Source organism: Budorcas taxicolor, chromosome 4 (genome assembly GCF_023091745.1).
Source record: "Budorcas taxicolor isolate Tak-1 chromosome 4, Takin1.1, whole genome shotgun sequence".
Classification (NCBI taxonomy): domain Eukaryota; kingdom Metazoa; phylum Chordata; class Mammalia; order Artiodactyla; family Bovidae; genus Budorcas; species Budorcas taxicolor.
In genome coordinates, this window is record NC_068913.1 from 67490381 (window position 1) to 67506627 (window position 16247).

At 51.1% G+C, this 16247-nt stretch overlaps 1 protein-coding gene across 1 annotated transcript in view; it reads left to right on the forward strand.

Moving 5' to 3' along the window:
* The first annotated feature begins 13306 nt into the window (after positions 1-13306).
* The window catches only part of CRHR2 (corticotropin releasing hormone receptor 2), a 44421-nt gene continuing 41480 nt past the window's right edge, over positions 13307-16247 (forward strand). The window contains exon 1 of the mRNA XM_052638451.1: positions 13307-13416. Coding sequence (XP_052494411.1) covers positions 13330-13416 — 87 coding nt within the window. The 5' untranslated portion in view covers positions 13307-13329. The remainder of the gene's footprint in view (positions 13417-16247) is intronic.

Below are 16247 nucleotides of genomic sequence, written 5' to 3' on the forward strand. Positions count from 1 at the left end.
GATGGGGATTTGATTCCTGGTCAGGAAACTAAGATCCCACGTGTTGCAGAGCAATTAAGCCTACGCACTATGGCCGAAGCCTGTGCACTGCAATGAAGACCCCCACAGAGCCACAGCTGAGACCTGACACACCCAAATAAGTAAATAATATACTTTTTAAATAAAATAAAAATAGACTTTGAGAAAAAATGAAATAAACCATAAAGATACCCAAAATATACATTCACATGTTCATTATCAGATTTAGCAAGCATAAAATTACTCTGTTAATTGCTGTAAAAATTTCCATACACTTACTCTCAATTTCTGTACTCACTGCAAGACGACAGTCAAAAGTTTACAAGCTGACAGTATCCACGGACCCCCTCCCCACTCTGAGAAGCCCTACACCGTCTAACTCTAAGAGCCAGTCCCAGTCAGAAAAAGATGACCAACGGCTTAATGCTACCTTCCCCTGGAAAGTCACCTCTCTCTCTTCACTGTGTCAAACCTGGATGAGCATTATATCCTCTTTCCTCTGTCTACAGACTCTATCTTTGATAAGGGCCAGAACTGGGAGATTTTCTGCAATATTTTTTAAAACATCATTACTGGGACTATCACTTAGAGGGGGCTTGCTAAGAAGCACTATTTTCTTGCAGTCAGATTCCTGGTTGGGAAGTTAGCGATCCTGGGTTCTGGTCTTCGATCTATCACCAACTAGCTAAGGAGCAAATAATATTTCTCTTGGTGTCACCTTCTCCCCCGCCCCCATGAACCGGACAGAAAGGCATCTCTGGACCCTACAATGTCACCACTGTGGTTGCAATGACCTAGAAAATGCATATGGCCCCTTAGGTTCAGACCTCAATGGACAGGACAGAAATCATGGGGAGACCCTCTTGGAAAGAAGTCTCTAGTTAACTAGTCACACACACACGGGTACTAGGTCTTATTAAACCAATGGCCTCTGTCCCTCCCTAGGTGAATCGTGACACCACTACAGTGCCAAACATGCTAACTTGTGTTTGCCCTTTCCCAAAGGCAATCTGCCGGATCTTTGACCTTCAGACCTCTGATCAGTTAAGAGTCATGGACACAGAAGTGAATCTGGAGAAGCAGTGCAGCCCCCCATCCAGGGGGACATAAGTCCTGTCTCTAACAGAGCCTCACTGAGGAGGCTGAGCACACCCCGCCCCTCACTGAGCCTCAGGCTCCACATCTACGAGGAAGGGAATCAAAGTAGATGTTCTCTGAAGTGTTGAAAGTGTTAGTCGCTCAGTCATGTCCGACTCGTTCTGACCCCATGGACTGTAGTCCACCAGGCTCTTCTGTCCATGGGATTCTCCAGGCAGGAATACTGGAGTGGGTAGACATTCGCTTCTCCAAGGGATCTTTCTGACCCAGGGATCAAGCATTGCAGGCAGATTCTTGACCATCTGAACCACCAGGTTAGCCTCTCTATTTTGTATATGAGTTTGCCGGTTATCACTAGACTTTCATCATAACATGAGTCTTTGTAAAAGATTAATGTTACTTCTGGTCTGGATCACCTGGGTGACTTCCTCCATCCTGATCACATTTCGCATCCACTTTCCTATGTAAAGCCTGTCATAGCAGCTAGACTTGTTGAGAGTATACCACAGTCCAGGCACTGAAGTACCTTCTGCTTTGATTAATCCATGTCACCTTCAGAGCCATCCCAGGAGGCAGGAACTATAATAGGTCCTATTCTGAGCTCCACTATACAAAGAGAATTGTGACCCAGAGAACTGAAGCAACACACCCACAGTCACACAACTAGAATACAGTGGACAGTCCAGCTTTAATCAGTGTCTACTAAGCCCCTTTGAGGCACACATAAGACCTTGCACAGAATAAAAGTATGGGGCAACCTCTGATGGTATTTATGTTACATTCAAAAATCAATTTCTCCTTCTTCCTGAGCAGCCAAGGGAAATGCAGGACAAATATTAATTTCCTTTGTCAACATTCTATATACACGCCAAAGAGAACATTAGCAGATTGTGCCAGGAGACGCAGTTCTCCGAACAAACACCTCCTATTATCACTGAATCAATGGCTCCAGTGCTCAGTTTGAGAGCACAGTCCTTAAGGGAAGAAAAGGCTTTTGAGTGAAATTCCAATTCCCCCTTTGCAAGCAGCCTTCTGGTCAGACCAGCCAAGGGGCCAGGTCTGTGATGCCCAGGTGGGCTCTGAAATGCAGGAGAGCTAGGTATGGGGAGAATGGAGGTTCTCACTTCATAGAAAACAAGAGTGACATCTCTAAAAACCTACAGACCTTAGGTGGCCCTACCTGCAGAAAGACACCATAGCATGGTGGCTACGATCACAGCTTCTGACCCTCACTGCTTGGGTTCGACTCATCGGGCCACTACCTATTGGCCCTGTGACCCTGGGCCCACTGCTTAATCTCTCTGTGCTTCAGTTTCTCCATCCTTAAAACAGAGACAACAGTAAGGTTTTGTGAGAATTATGTAAGTCTCTATTGTCTATGTGAAGGGATTAGAGTCCTGCCTAGCAGGGAACTCGACTATGTATGCCTCAGTTATTATTATTTTAATTTCTGGTAACTCACAAAGGCCACTACTTGGAAATGCAGAAGTCAAGAATTTAAATGTGCGATTTCACTTCCTCATGAAAATACTTCCTTATAAGGAAAGTGTGATGACCTTCCCTGAACTCGAGGCAATGGGAATGATCTTTCTCTCCTTCTCTTCACCGACTAAGTGTATCCATCCTTGGGTTCTCATCTCCTCTCCTCTGACTGTTCCAGCTCCCATGGCCTCCACCCCTCCTCAATATACTCGCAGCCTCCAATACCCCATTCTGGGCTGTTCCTTGACTGGGGCGGACTCAAAGCCCCAGAAAGTGGGGCCTGAATTTTTCCTCTGCTTCTCCTCTCATCCCCCTGGATCAGCCTGGTTCACCTCTTCCCATCCTCCCAGAGAAAGGGTGACAGAGGGCTGGGTCCACAGAAAGGATTGGGGAAGGACTAACTCATACCAAGTGACCACGGGGCAGAGGTTGCTGAGAAGACAGTCTGGGGTGAAATGCTGGCCACAGCTCATCTGCAAGCTATCTATCGAGCATAGGCTTCAGTAGTCCTAAGCAGCTGGTTTCTTCTCTGACTCCCTCCAGGACTCTGCAGAGCCTGGCTGGAGTTTATTTGTGCACTGTCCTCGTCTGACCCAAAAGCAGCTCTCTCAGTATTCCCTCACCCACCACTCCCTGGGGGTTTGTATGTGGGGCAGGTGGAAGGTCAGGGAAGCCTGGTGTGCTGCAGTCCATGGGGTCTCAAACAGTCAGAAGTGACTGAGCAACTGAGCAACAACAGAGGAGGAAACTAGGCACCCCAGGCTCCAAGGGCACCCCTAAATTAGCCCAGGGGTCTCAAGCTCCTTGCAGCCCTTGGCCCCCAAGTTTCCAACTAGAACCAGAAACCATGAGCCCGTTCAGTGTGATGGGGGAAGACTCCAGTTCAGGACCCCTGGGGTCTCCTCCACAGTATACTTGCTTAAATGCCCACATGAACCCACCCAACCTGAGAGGTCGAGAGAAAGCCTTTCTCATTCCCCAGAACAAGCATAACAAACTCCTACATTTTAAAATAAATTTTTCTTACTATTAAAAAGGACTGGGTTTCCCTGGTGGTCCGGTGGTTAAGAATCCACCTTACAATGCAGGAGACATGGGTTCAAACCCTGGTCCAGGAAGATCCCACATGCTGCAGAGCAGCTAAGCCCATGTGCCACAACTATTTAAGCCCATGCTCTGGCGCTTGTGAGCTGCAACTACTGGGCCCATGCACAGAGCCTGAGCTCCACAGCAGAAGCCACCGCAATAAGAAGCCCACGCATGGCAGTTAGAGGGTAGCCCCCACTCACCACAACTAGAGAAAGCCTGCATGCAGCCACAAAGATGAAACAGTTTCCCCAAGTGGGGGTGATGAAAGAACTTTCCCCCAAAGATAAAAGAATTTGGCGTCAAGACTGCCACCTGGAAACCCTGCCTGCATTTCCAGTCTATCTGCCTTGCCTGGCATATTTCAAACTCAAAACTGCAATGCAAACTCTCCCCTGAATTTCCAACCTGCTAGTTCTTCTATGGATTTCAGACTTTCTAACTTCCGCGTCTGTGAGAGCCAATTTTTCAAAATGGACCTCTTCATGTGTATATATACCCTACCGGTTCTGTTTCTCTAAAAAGCCCTAATGAACACCGGCAAAGTCAGGTAGCAGAGTAGCTCTGAGACCCATGAGGGTAGGTCAGGGTAGACCAGAGGCCGGAGGGAAGGAATACCCTGAATGCACCATGCTGGTCTCAGTCTCGCCTCTCTGGTGGCCTGTGGGCACACCCATCCATGAAGGGCACTGTCCACTACACACACCCAGTCAGTCAGTCAGTCAGTCAGTCCAGTTGCTCAGTTGTGTCCGACTCTTGCAACCCCAGCAGGCCTCCCTGTCCACCACCAACTCCCGGAGTTTACTCACTCATATCCACTGAGTCTGTGTTGCCATCCAACCATCTCATCCTCTGTCATTCCCTTCTCCTCCCACCTTCATTCTTTCCTAGCATCAGGGTTTTTTGCAATGAGTCAGCTCTTCACATCAGATGCCCAAAATATTGGAGCTTCAGCATCAGTCCTTCCAATGAATATTCAGGACTGATTTCCTTTAGGATGGACTGGTTGGATGGCCTTGCTGTCCAAGGGACTCTCAAGAGTCTTCTCTAACATCACAGTTCAAAAGCATCAATTCTTTGGCGCTCAGCTTTCTTTATAGTCCAACTCTCACATCTATACATGACTATGGGAAAAACCATAGCTTTGACTATACGGACTTTTGTTGGCAAAGTAATGTCTCTGCCTTTTGTTATGCTGTTTAGGTTGGTCATAACTTTTCTTCCAAGGAGCAAGAATCTTTTCATTTTATGGCTACAGTCACTATCTGCAGTGATTTTGGAGCCCCCCCAAAATAAAGTCTGACTGTTTCCACTGTTTCCCCATCTATTTGCCATGAAGTGATGGGACCAGATGCCATCAGATCTTAGTTTTCTGAATGCTGAGTTTTAAGCCAACTTTTTCACTCTCCTTTTTCACTTTCATCAAGAAGCTCTTTAGTTCTTCTTCGCAGCATCTCCTTTGGGGCTTCTAACAGATGACTACTCTCTCTCCCTATTCCCCAGCAGACAATTCACTGGGCTCTGCACAACCTCTGTCCCCAGGCAGGGGTGAGTGGGGCCAGGGCCTGGCAGGGGTGAGTTTCAAGGCAGTGGATCCAGGCGCAGCCAGCAGGAGCAGGAGGGTCTTGGCTCAGCAAGAGGAAGAAGGGTCTCATGGTCGAGCTTCCACATAGCAGGAATAGCCGGACCCGGGTCCGTGGTCAGGGGCCCAGGGGAAATGCATGTGTGGGTCTATGCAAGCCAAACAGAGAGATAAGGGCAAGACAAGAGGCCAGCAGAAGCTGGGACTCTGACCAGAGGTGACCATGAGAACATGAGCTCCCTGGAATCCATGACCACCCAGAGAGGTCACTGAACCTCCCCTGGGATGTGGGATAACATGCTTACACCAACTTGAGCTAAACCTCCAAGGACAGCTGTTGTCACATGGAAAGAGCTATGGATGGGCAAGGCCAAGGGGAAAGCAGTCTCCTGCCCCCACCACAGTTGGGAAGCAAGCATATTGACTGGAAGGCAGGGCCCAGGGTGGCCCAGCATCCTGGTTCAGGACATTCTTAGAGCTTTGACTAAATGTTTCTTGCTTCCGGCCTAGCTCTAGCCTTCGGTACAGCTGATTTTCTGTGTATCTTGGGAAGATTAAAGGGGGTGAATCAGGAGGTGTAAGTCTTCAGCTGTCGTAACCTTCATGGCCTGCAATTTGTCATTGTCAGGTCATGTTCCAGCAAGGGCTGAGGACTGCGGAAAAGAGAACAGGACGGAAGGAAGCGGACTTTACCCCACAGCACTGATAGGCTGGCGCTGGTCGACGAAGCAAGGCAGAACCAACACCCCACCTCAACTATACCCCGGGCCAGGAGAGTGTCTGCCCGAAAGGCCATCAAACAAATCCCACATGGAGAGGGCCTGAGCAGAGACTAGGGACCCTGACAGGGAGACCAGACCTCTGGGAATCTGAACTTCTCCAGCCTCTTCCATGACCCGGGCGAGATGTAAGGCAGTCTAATCACAGACATCCTTATCCCCATTTGACAGATGCGAAGACTGAGGTCCAGGGGGTGAAGCTTTTTGCCAAGGGCTGACAGCTGGTAAGTTATGCAGCAAGACTGGTCCCTCCTCCCAATGCAGCCTTGGGGTCAAGTTCAGCCAGATGCTGCCAAGCTGCCCAGTCACTGGGCCTGATTTTTTGCCAGCAAAGGGTTGAATCCAGGCCCCACCAGCCTCACAGAACACTCACCTTTTGTTGAGCTATGTCTTGGGCTCTTGCCATCTGGGATGCCCACACATTACCCCAAAGCAGAGGCAATCTGGCCCAGGAGAAGCGGGGTGGGGGACCAGCCGGAGGTGCAGCCTAGGAGCAGCCTTCAGGGGGGCGGCCTTCCCGCACTGCCTTCACTGGGTCTTGGCTTCTCATCTGCAAAGTGGGGTGGGAACTGAGTGACTGGTAAGGCCCTTCTAGCTTTGATGTTCTCTGGGGAGCAGCGTCAGGACCAGGACTCGGGCCACCGCCACTTCCGATCCTTAGCGCTTCCTGACTTGTCTCCTGCCTCTGGGGCGTGTCCCAGAGCTGCCCACTCTGTTCCCTCTGCAGTGCCCATCTGACCCTGTCACCCCCACAGCTAGCTCCTCCACTACCTGCTTTATCCGGCCTGCGTGCCCCCTGTTCGGGACTCTGCCCACTGCTCAGCCTCACTTCAGTGGTCTCACCACCTCCCCATCCCCATCCCCATCCACGACTAACTCCACCCCCAAGACCTCCCAGCCATCCCCCCGCCCCCTCCCCCAGACTCTTGCTTTCTCAGTCTCTCTGGGATGCCCTCTGTCCTCTCTGACTGCCCCTCCTCTGGCCTCCACACTTCCACCCTCACCCAGCTGCGTTCTGCTCATCCTCTGCCAACCTGGGGGCTAGATGGTATTAGTGACCCACACTCGCTGACCCTCACAGCCCCAGCCTGTTCACTAGTCTGTGTCCCCCACCACTCTGGGACAACCATCATGTCTTATCTCCCCGCATCCTGCACTGAATAGGTGCTCCATAACTGTTGAATTCATACTAAGGACAGTCCTCCTCCTTCCTGCCCAGTGCTCTTACAGGAGTCCAGGAAAGGCAGACTTGACTGGAAACATTCAGAATCTGCCCATTGTGCCAGGGCCTTCTCAAATCCCTCTGTCCCTGACTACTCCAAGACTCCTGTAGTCATCCCCAGTCATCTGCTAGCTTGACAAACACTTGTTAGGAACCTACTCTGTTCTAGGCACCCACATTCACCCCGTGCATAGGACCTTGCACATAGTAGGTCCTCAATATTTGTTGATTTTGAACTGAAAAAGCAGAGTGACCATAAAGATCTTCCCTTGCATTTCCTCCGATCCTATTGAGAATAGGCATCACTCTCTCATTTTACAGGTACAGCCACTGAGGAGAAAGGTCGAGAGAGTAAAGTCATAGGGGCCACAGCAGACTCTGGAGCGGAGCGGAAGCCAGAGACCAGACCCTTTCCCAGGGGGTAGCAGCAGACTGGCCTGGCCTGCACGGCCTTCGGGATCCCTTCCATGGGTTTCTGCCCAGTCCATCCTACTGTGCCTGCCCCTGGGAGGAGCCTGCACAGGACACAGGGGCAGCTGTGAAACCACAGACACGACAACCAGGAGCCAGACCCCAAGTGCCACTCAGCCCAGGAGTCCAGGCTATTCTGGAAAGTACAAGTTCCACAGCTGTTCTCCAGGCACGAAGTTCAAGGCTCTTGGGTGAGTCGGTAAGAACTCTGCCAGAGCTGACTTCATCCCCATTAATCAAACATGATGACTTGTTTTCCTTTAGAGACAAGTGACAACAAAGCTGATCATAACTCAGACTTGGATCTGGCTTCCCTGAACCAGGATTTGGGAGGGAAAAAAAGACCAAGAGAGAGACCAAAGTAATAGCCCATAGAACCCACAGAAAAAATAAAAGCAAATAGTGAGCAAAATCAATGCCGGTTCTTTCAGCAGCGCTATAACACCGTGTTCTGAAATTGCATCAGAAAAGCATACTCTGCAGTCTGAGGCTAAATGGGTGTGAGTGAGCACAGCTAAAATAAGGAAATAGCGTCATAAATAGCTAGGGGGCAAAATGAGAGATGGTGTCAGGACGGTGGCCCCACAAGGCAGGATGGGGAGCTTGGCCAACGTCCCCTTCGTGGTGCAGGCCTTGCCTTCCCAACAGACTTGGGACTGAGATGTCCTCTTATCTCTTGCCTGGGCCAATGCCCCCAGCCACTCTGCTTTCTCCTTAACTTCAGACTTGTTGCTCTGACCCAAGACCAACCACCCTGCTGCTCAAGCAAGCGTTCTAGAAGCAGATCCAGCCCTGTCCCTCACCTGCTGAGACATGTGCAACCCAAGAGTCCTCCAAAAGCACCTTTCATTTCACAGCCAACACCATGACCTGATTGTCCCTGCCCATTAGACTTACAGAAACTCAGGCTCTCCCTAACAGTTCTGGTTCCCAGACAGGAGGATGGGGTATTTTCCATTTTCTTGCTCACCTTTTGTTCTAAACTCTACTGTTCAATTCTTTTTATTCATTTATCTAGCTGTGTGGATGAGGCCTTAGTTGCGGCATACAAACTCTTAGTTGCAATATGTGAGATCTAGTTCTCTGACCAGGGATTGAACCCAGCCCCTCCCCACCCCACCCCATCCACATTGGGAGCTTAGAGTCTTAACCACTGGGCCACCAGGAAAGTCTCTATGTTCAGTTCTTGACCCTTCTGTGTTGATCAGAATTCCTTGGATTGTCAACACAGAAACACACTTCAGATTAGCTCAGGATGTCAGGGAAGATTTACTGAAAGTTCTTTTCTGGGGGCAGAGGCACAGTGGGTTTCTGGCTGGACTGGAACCAGAGACTCAAAGGTTACCAGGACCTTCTCCCCTCCTCTTTTCTCTGCTCCCTTTTCTTCAGCTTGGCCTTCCCCAGACAATGGTCAACATCCTGGCAGTTGCTGCAGTTTACATCTGTCAGTTTCTCCAAGAGAGGAGTAGTCTTTCTCTTAGATGCAAAGTTCAAAAACCCAAGGGAAGAACTCTGATTGGGTCAGTTCACATCAGCTGCCCACTCTTGCACCAACCAGCTGTGCTCAGTGGGGTGAGGCCCTCTTGTCTGTCCGGCCTGACGGATTGCATTGGGCCAATGCAATTACATGGCTGAATTAGAACATGCACTCTGGGGGAAGGCAGAGGAGAAGAATCATGCTCCTAAGGAAGCAAAAAGTAGTTCTTGGAAGGCAAGATATTATAAGGGTTGATGACCCACCAAAGAACTATAATACGTAAACAGACACACAATACGTCTGTGGCATTAAAATTTTATAGCAGGGAGGGAAAATAGGAAAAAAGAAATCTAAAATGGCCTCCTTTCGGGGGGAGGAGTGATAATGAAAAAATACATTGAAAAACACTAGGACAGAGAATGGAGCATTGCTCAGAAGGACAAGACCAATCCAGACAAAATGTCCAATACCCTCCCACTTCCTGCCTCTGCTGACCCCTCTCTGGCTCTGTCCACACATGGCCCAGCACCTGGCCTCCTTCTCCAAGCACCACTGGCACCTGCTCTCTCATAGAAGGCACTATTTCTAAAGGTGAGGGTAGCGGAGGAGGAGGGTAATTACAGCCCCATCGCTGATGTTCACTGACCATTCACACTGCTAGGAGGCCCTTCCAGCCTGCCCCTCCTCAGACCTGGCTTGCCCTGCAGTCCTTGTCCCCTTTTTCTCTCTGAGCCCCTGGGACAACCCTCAACTCAGATTCCAGCCCTTCTACTCCTTTCACTGTCTCAGATGCAAACCTGAGCTAAATTTCAGAATTTCCACTGCTTTATTTTACAAAGAAATCACCCACCTCCCTTCTAGACCACCCTCAGTTCATCTTTCATAATCAAAATAGGGCCACAAAGGCATTTTCATAAATAAAAGTGTCTTCTGCACCAGTTTTCCCTTAGGAACAGAAAGCTTATAAATGACACTTTGTATTAGCCTTGCCCAGATCAATAGCTTCAGGCAGGGTCTCTTCCGCCACCAACAATCTCTGAGAGCAGAGAAAAGCTGTCCAGGGGACAATTTAGGGGCTTGAAAATGTTTGTCTGTCTTGTATTGTTGCTATATGTTCTTAACCCATTCCATTTAGGAGGGCCAAGTCCAGACTTTCCTGACCTTCTAGGCTCCTGTAGGTCCCCAGTGATGAGATGAGAATTCCCATACAGCACTCATGACTCTAACTAGGTCATGTATTCTGAAACAGACTTGAGGTTCTGTTCTGACTCACTTGCTGAGGTTTGTCTTTGGAAGAAGCCATACCCTTCTCTGGTGTTTGGGTCTATCAGGGCAATTTAGAATCCTTTGCTCATAAGGGAGGTGCTCCCGGAAGAGACTGGTAAGAGAAGGGGAAAAGCAGGACAGAGAGGGGGAAAGGAGACCCGCAGCGGTGAGAGGCCTGGGAGCCCAGATGTTAATTACGTCTGGAGTTGGTTCACCTCCAAGGCAAAGGAGCACCAGCCAGTCAATGGCAAAGCAAGCCCTTGGGGGTTGGAAGATGTAAACCCCTGGGTTCCTGGGGATCAATTCCTACGTTGGTGCAAAATGTGGCTCTAGCTGTCCAAGAGATGCCCTCCTATGAACATTCCAGGCTGCGGAAGGGCACCGATTTTGAAGCACACACAGAATGCCTGGCCAGAGAGGAATCAGGACCCAGCACCCTGCCTGCTCTGTAGACCCTCCTAGAACTAGGGCAGATCTAGCTTCGCTGTGGCCTGTCCTCCACCCCTGGGGCCTCCGCTGTCCCTACCCCAGCCAGACGCCCAGGCCAGCCAGCTGTGATTGCCTATCTCCTAGTTTCTACCCTCCTTAACCCCTCTCTGGATAGATCTCTCCCTTCTTCATCACTTTACATCATTCAAAGGTCTCCTGTAGCACATTTTCCCTGGAGTCCCCCCATTACTCCCTGAGCTGCCATGCACCTTGTACCATCTCTCAGCTCCCTTCACAGTTACTTACACCCAGATCTCATTGGCTCCACATCTGCTCCCTCTGCTGGCGCTCTCTGCACAGGCAACAAGGCTGACCTTGAGGTCAGAGCCTCTGCTCTCTGCTCAACAGCACCCACTGTGATTCTGGCCGTGGAGGTGCTCTGCTAACACGGCTGAAAAGGACTGGTGATACTCATGATGACCCATCAACTCTCTTTCTGAGTCTCCCCACCCTTCAGTCAAAGTCCTGCTGAGTGGTCATTTCCTGCCAGGAGCCCTCTCTGACCAAGCCTATCTGACTGGGTCTGGTAAAGCCATATCCTGTCTCAGCGATTCCTCCCCCAACCCCGTCACCTTCAAATGAATGGGGAGGTCTGGTCGACTCTTCCTTTGCTTTCCCCATAAAGGTGCCTCTGCACCACAGGAGCTAGACTCGGACAACAGAGGAGAAAGAGAGGAAGAAATAAAAAGAAGAGCCTCCAGCCTCCCCGCCAAGCTGGAGACCAACCTCATTCAAGGGCCTTCAGCAAACAATGCACATCAAAGAGAAGCCAGGGGCTCAGATTTAGGCCCCAAGATTTCAGGGGAGGGCGATGAGGAAGCTGAAGGCACAGTCAGGAAGGGCTATCTGGAGGAAAAGGGTAGAGAAGGGGAGGACCTGAGGGACAGAAAAGTGTCCCAGGCAGAGACCAGACTGAACATAAACTGTCTAAGTTTCCATAACTTGGGCTGCACCCTCCCAGGAAAGCTCAGTGCCTCACTAATCACATTCCTCAAATGCTTTCCCCTCAGATCCTAACAACATTGGAACTGCTGCTTAAGCTTTTCAACTCTGCACACCAGGCCCACCTGTTTGGACAGTTCCAGAGGCTGCTTCAAGGGCTCCCAGAGAACTAGCCTCACCTCCAGCCCCACTCTGGGCCTGTCCGCATCTGAGACCAGCATCACTCAGCCCTGCCTGGTATTGGGATCCCTGTAAAATCTACTGAAACATGCCAATGCCTGGGCCCCATCCCAACCTATAAACACAGAAGCTCTGGGCGGCGCCTGGCATCGCTGCATTTATTGTCCTTGTTTTGTTTTTTTTTATACAGTTTTTAGCTTTTTATTTCGAATTTACAGAATACTTGGAAGAATGATCCAAAGAACACACATGTAGTTGCCCACATTTCCCAATTATTTACATTTTGCCTCATTTGGTATATTGTTCCCTTTATCACTATGTATGTGTTTATGTGTGCACGTGTATGTATATTTCTGAAGCATCTGAAAATAAGTTTGAGATATGGTGCCCCTGTAGCCCTAAATATTACTCCATAAGAACAAGACTCCACAGTGCAGTCATCAAAATCAGCAAGTTGAACATTGATACAGAGCTATTATTTAATTTGGCCTCCACGTAGGAATTTCAATTGTCCCCATAGGCATAGTGTTAGTCTCTCAGTCATGCCAGGCTCTTTGTGACCCCATGGACTGTAGCCCGGGAGTCTCCACTGTCCATGGAATTCTCCAGGCAAGAATACTGGAGTGGGTTGCCTTTCCCTTCTCCAGGGGAATCTTCCCAACTCAAGGATTGAGCTTGGGTCTTCTGTATTGCAGGCAGACCCTCTACGGTCTGAGCCAACAGGGAAGTCTCCAGTAGGCATGGTGCCTGTTAAAAGCTCCCCAGGACAATTAGAAGATGCGGGCAGGGCTGGAAAGCCTGGTGGGGATGCGATCTACCCAGCCTATTCAGTGTTCTGGCCACAACCACCGCCAAGACCCCCTCTTCCCTTTCTCGGTTCCTCTCTCCCCGGAGCAGGGAGCTCCAGCCTTGGCAAAGGTGGCCGGCTGGTGAAAGGCATTAACCCCTTCTCTGGGGGCAGAGTCTGGGCTCTGGCTGCCTAGGCAGAAGCCGCTGCCCAGCGCCGCTATAAATAACCTGGAGGGGGCGGGCCGTGGGGCGGTGTCCCTGCGGGCGGGGGAGGCGGGAGATACCCCCAGTGCCCAGGGCCGTACCTCGGCCGCCCCGGCGCCTTGGGGAGGGAGGGGCCCACTCCGCTCCGACCGGTAGCGGAGAAGGGTGGGAGGCACCGGAGTCAGCGGGCGGGGCGGGACGGCCTGCGCTGGGTGGTGCGCTCCTGTTCGCGGCCGCACAGGGCATGGGGGGTCCCGCGGGGGCCCCACGCCTCCTCCACGCCCCGCACTGTGTCCTCTGTCTGCTCTGCTTTCTCCCGCCACTGCTTAAAGTAAGTGTGGGGTGTGGTGGGGGGTGCTGTTCTCAGGGTGGGGGTGCCGGGAGCTGGAGCTCTGTGCTCTCCTGACTGCGAGGGGGCGGAGGTGGGGAGTGGGGGGCTCACTGCTTAGTTACTGGGTTTAGTTTCACTCAGCCCTGTTAGGAGATGGATGGAAGAGGTCTTAGGGCTTGGTGGCTGGCATGGAGATGGGGATCCCTGCATCCGGTGATGGGATGGAGATGTCCTGCCTAAGTGAGGGGGAAGGGGAGGGAGATGAAACTCTTAACACTAGCTAGGATGGACTTAGCAGCCCTTGTGGATGAGCAGAGGGTGCAGGGAGACGCCCTAGTGTCTAGGACATGCCCTTTCCTCAGGCCCAGGAATTCCTAGTCTCGGTCCACTCTCCCCTCCTCCATGGATTGCACTCCTCCTTCCTTGTAGGAGCCTCAAGTCCCTTCCTCACCCCATCCCAGTTCTGGTCCTTCCCCACAAGGGATCCCCAGAAAGCTGTCCCCTGTCTCCTGCAGGCAGGCCAGTCCCCACCCTCCTCTCAGTGCCTGAAACCAGGCAGCCCTCTGTATCAAATGAGCAATGGAGCAAAGGGGATAACCTTGCCAAGCACTTCTCAAAGCTGTAAGTATCCCCCCATGCCCAAAGCTGTGGGTGTGCGCACTGGCCAGAGTCAGGGTCTGCAGGTGGGAGCTGGGGGTGTTGAGATGGAGAAGAGCTGCACAGAAAGAGCTGAAGAAGTGGGAGTGAGGTTGGGAGGGAGTGATACCCAGAAATGGATGTGGGAGGAATTGATCTCTAACTCTTTTCCCATTTTACAGATGGGGAAACTGAGGTTCAGAGAGGGAGGGCCACACTTTTCATGAAGAGCCACGATATTAGAAGTGTTCAAGGCCATGCAGGGCAAGGGTCAGAGCCAGGATGGAGGTCAGGAGGCCTGGTCCCATCCCCATATGTCACAGAGGACTCCTTGAGCATCCACTGTCTGTGGCAAAGTGGTTTTGCCAACAGACTTGATCAAATCCCTGCTTTGCTGATTAGTGTGTCACCTTGGGCAGGCTACTCACGTTTCCCCTCAGTTTCCTCCTGGGTAAAATGAGGATGGTTTTGGTGCTTAATGAATAAGGTTGTCATGAGGAATGGTTGTGATTGTGCCTGGCACAGAGTTAGCACTCAGTAGACACAGCTGGGGTTTTGTACCAGGTACTTGAGATGAAGACATGAGGGACCCTGCCCTTCCAGGGGGTCTGGTTAGGTGGAAGACAGGACGGGGCACCGTGCCAGGGTGTGGTCAGTGCGCCAATGGGCAGATAGTCCCTGGACCTGCCAGGTCCTTTCAATGACATTGCAGGGAGAGGTGGAGGCTGTGGAGTAGATTCACTACCACCCACAACCTCTCATTCCTACTCCTGATGTCTTCTCTGAGCTCTTTTGCCCCCTAGCACTTGTTCCCTGGGTGGGTGCCTTCCAAGAGAGCTGGTGTTAGGACCAGGGTTGCCCTTTGGCCCTGCCCCTCTGGGAGCCATGATGCCAACTGCCCAAGCTGGTTAGATGGAGAGGGTTGCTGGTTGCTGCCCCAGACTCCAGCGCAGGTGGAAGAGTCTGTGGGAGGTTACCCTGGGTCCCAGGGATGTCAGGACCAGGAACCTCAGAGGCAAGAGCCTGCTCTCCCCTTAGAGTCCACCCAGGCCCTGCCCCTAGCCCCCTGGATGGCCCAAGATCAGAGACTAGTTAACCACCCAAAGGTATCATTGCATAACTGCCAAAGAGCACTGTGGTCTCTTTAGCCCCAAAGAGCAGTCTTCTTTGCTCTTGGTCTTCGTGGTAATGCTATTTATTTCTGGATCCTTTTCCAACTATTCTGAAATTTCTGTTGTCTATGAAAATAGAGTAAGTGACCTGGAGCAGGTGGTGGGGAAACAAGAGAACCCAGGAGGGACCTGGCCGCCAGCCCTCTCATTTATTCAGTAATACTTTATTCAACCAGTATTTAAGGAGGATCATGCGTGGTAAAGACACAAGGGTGAAAACATCAGCCTTTACCCTATGAAGTTGATAGCCTAGAGCAGACATGAGCAGGAAGAAAATAATGGTGAAGAATTAATTGTGTATTTACTAGCTGGTCATGAGAACTGATGGCTCAGCGAGTAAAGAATCACCCGCAATGCAGAACGAACATGGGTTGGTTCCCTGGCTCAGGAAGATCCCCTGGAGGAGGAAATGGCAACCCACCCCAGTACTCTTGCCTAGAGAATCCCATGGACAGAGGAGCCTGCTGGGCAACAGTCCAAAGGGTCTTAAAGAGTCTGATAGGACTGAGAGACTAAGCACACACATGGGAGCTAAGAACAAGTATGTGCAGATGTGAGAGCCTCTGCCAGAACTGGGAGGAGATCTAGTGGGAGGTGGGCAGGATGGCGGGGGTGGAGATGCGGTGCTCCTGGATAGGGACTGAGAAAAGAGCAAGCTAGAGGGAAGGCTCCAGGGTTCCAACCCTGAGAAGAGATGGTATGAGGTTCCAGGGAGCATGGTGGTCCTGGTGGGACCTGATTTCTATCCCTGGGGAACCCAGGGCTCGCTGACCTGGGGAGGTGCCTGATCTCACAATTGCAATTGTGAAAGTTCCAGCAGGCAGTTGAATAGTGAGGATACCCTGGGCCAGCCCCCACTGCAAGGGCCTGGAGGAGCCAAGCCTTCACTCTGGTGCTACTGGCTGCCCTCTGAGCCCTTGAGAAGCTACTTTGAAAGCAGTGCTGAAATCATACAGCCTTCTTGGGCACCAGGCGCCATGCCAAGCCCTTTACTAAAACAGTAGGAAGGTGGGGACATTTATT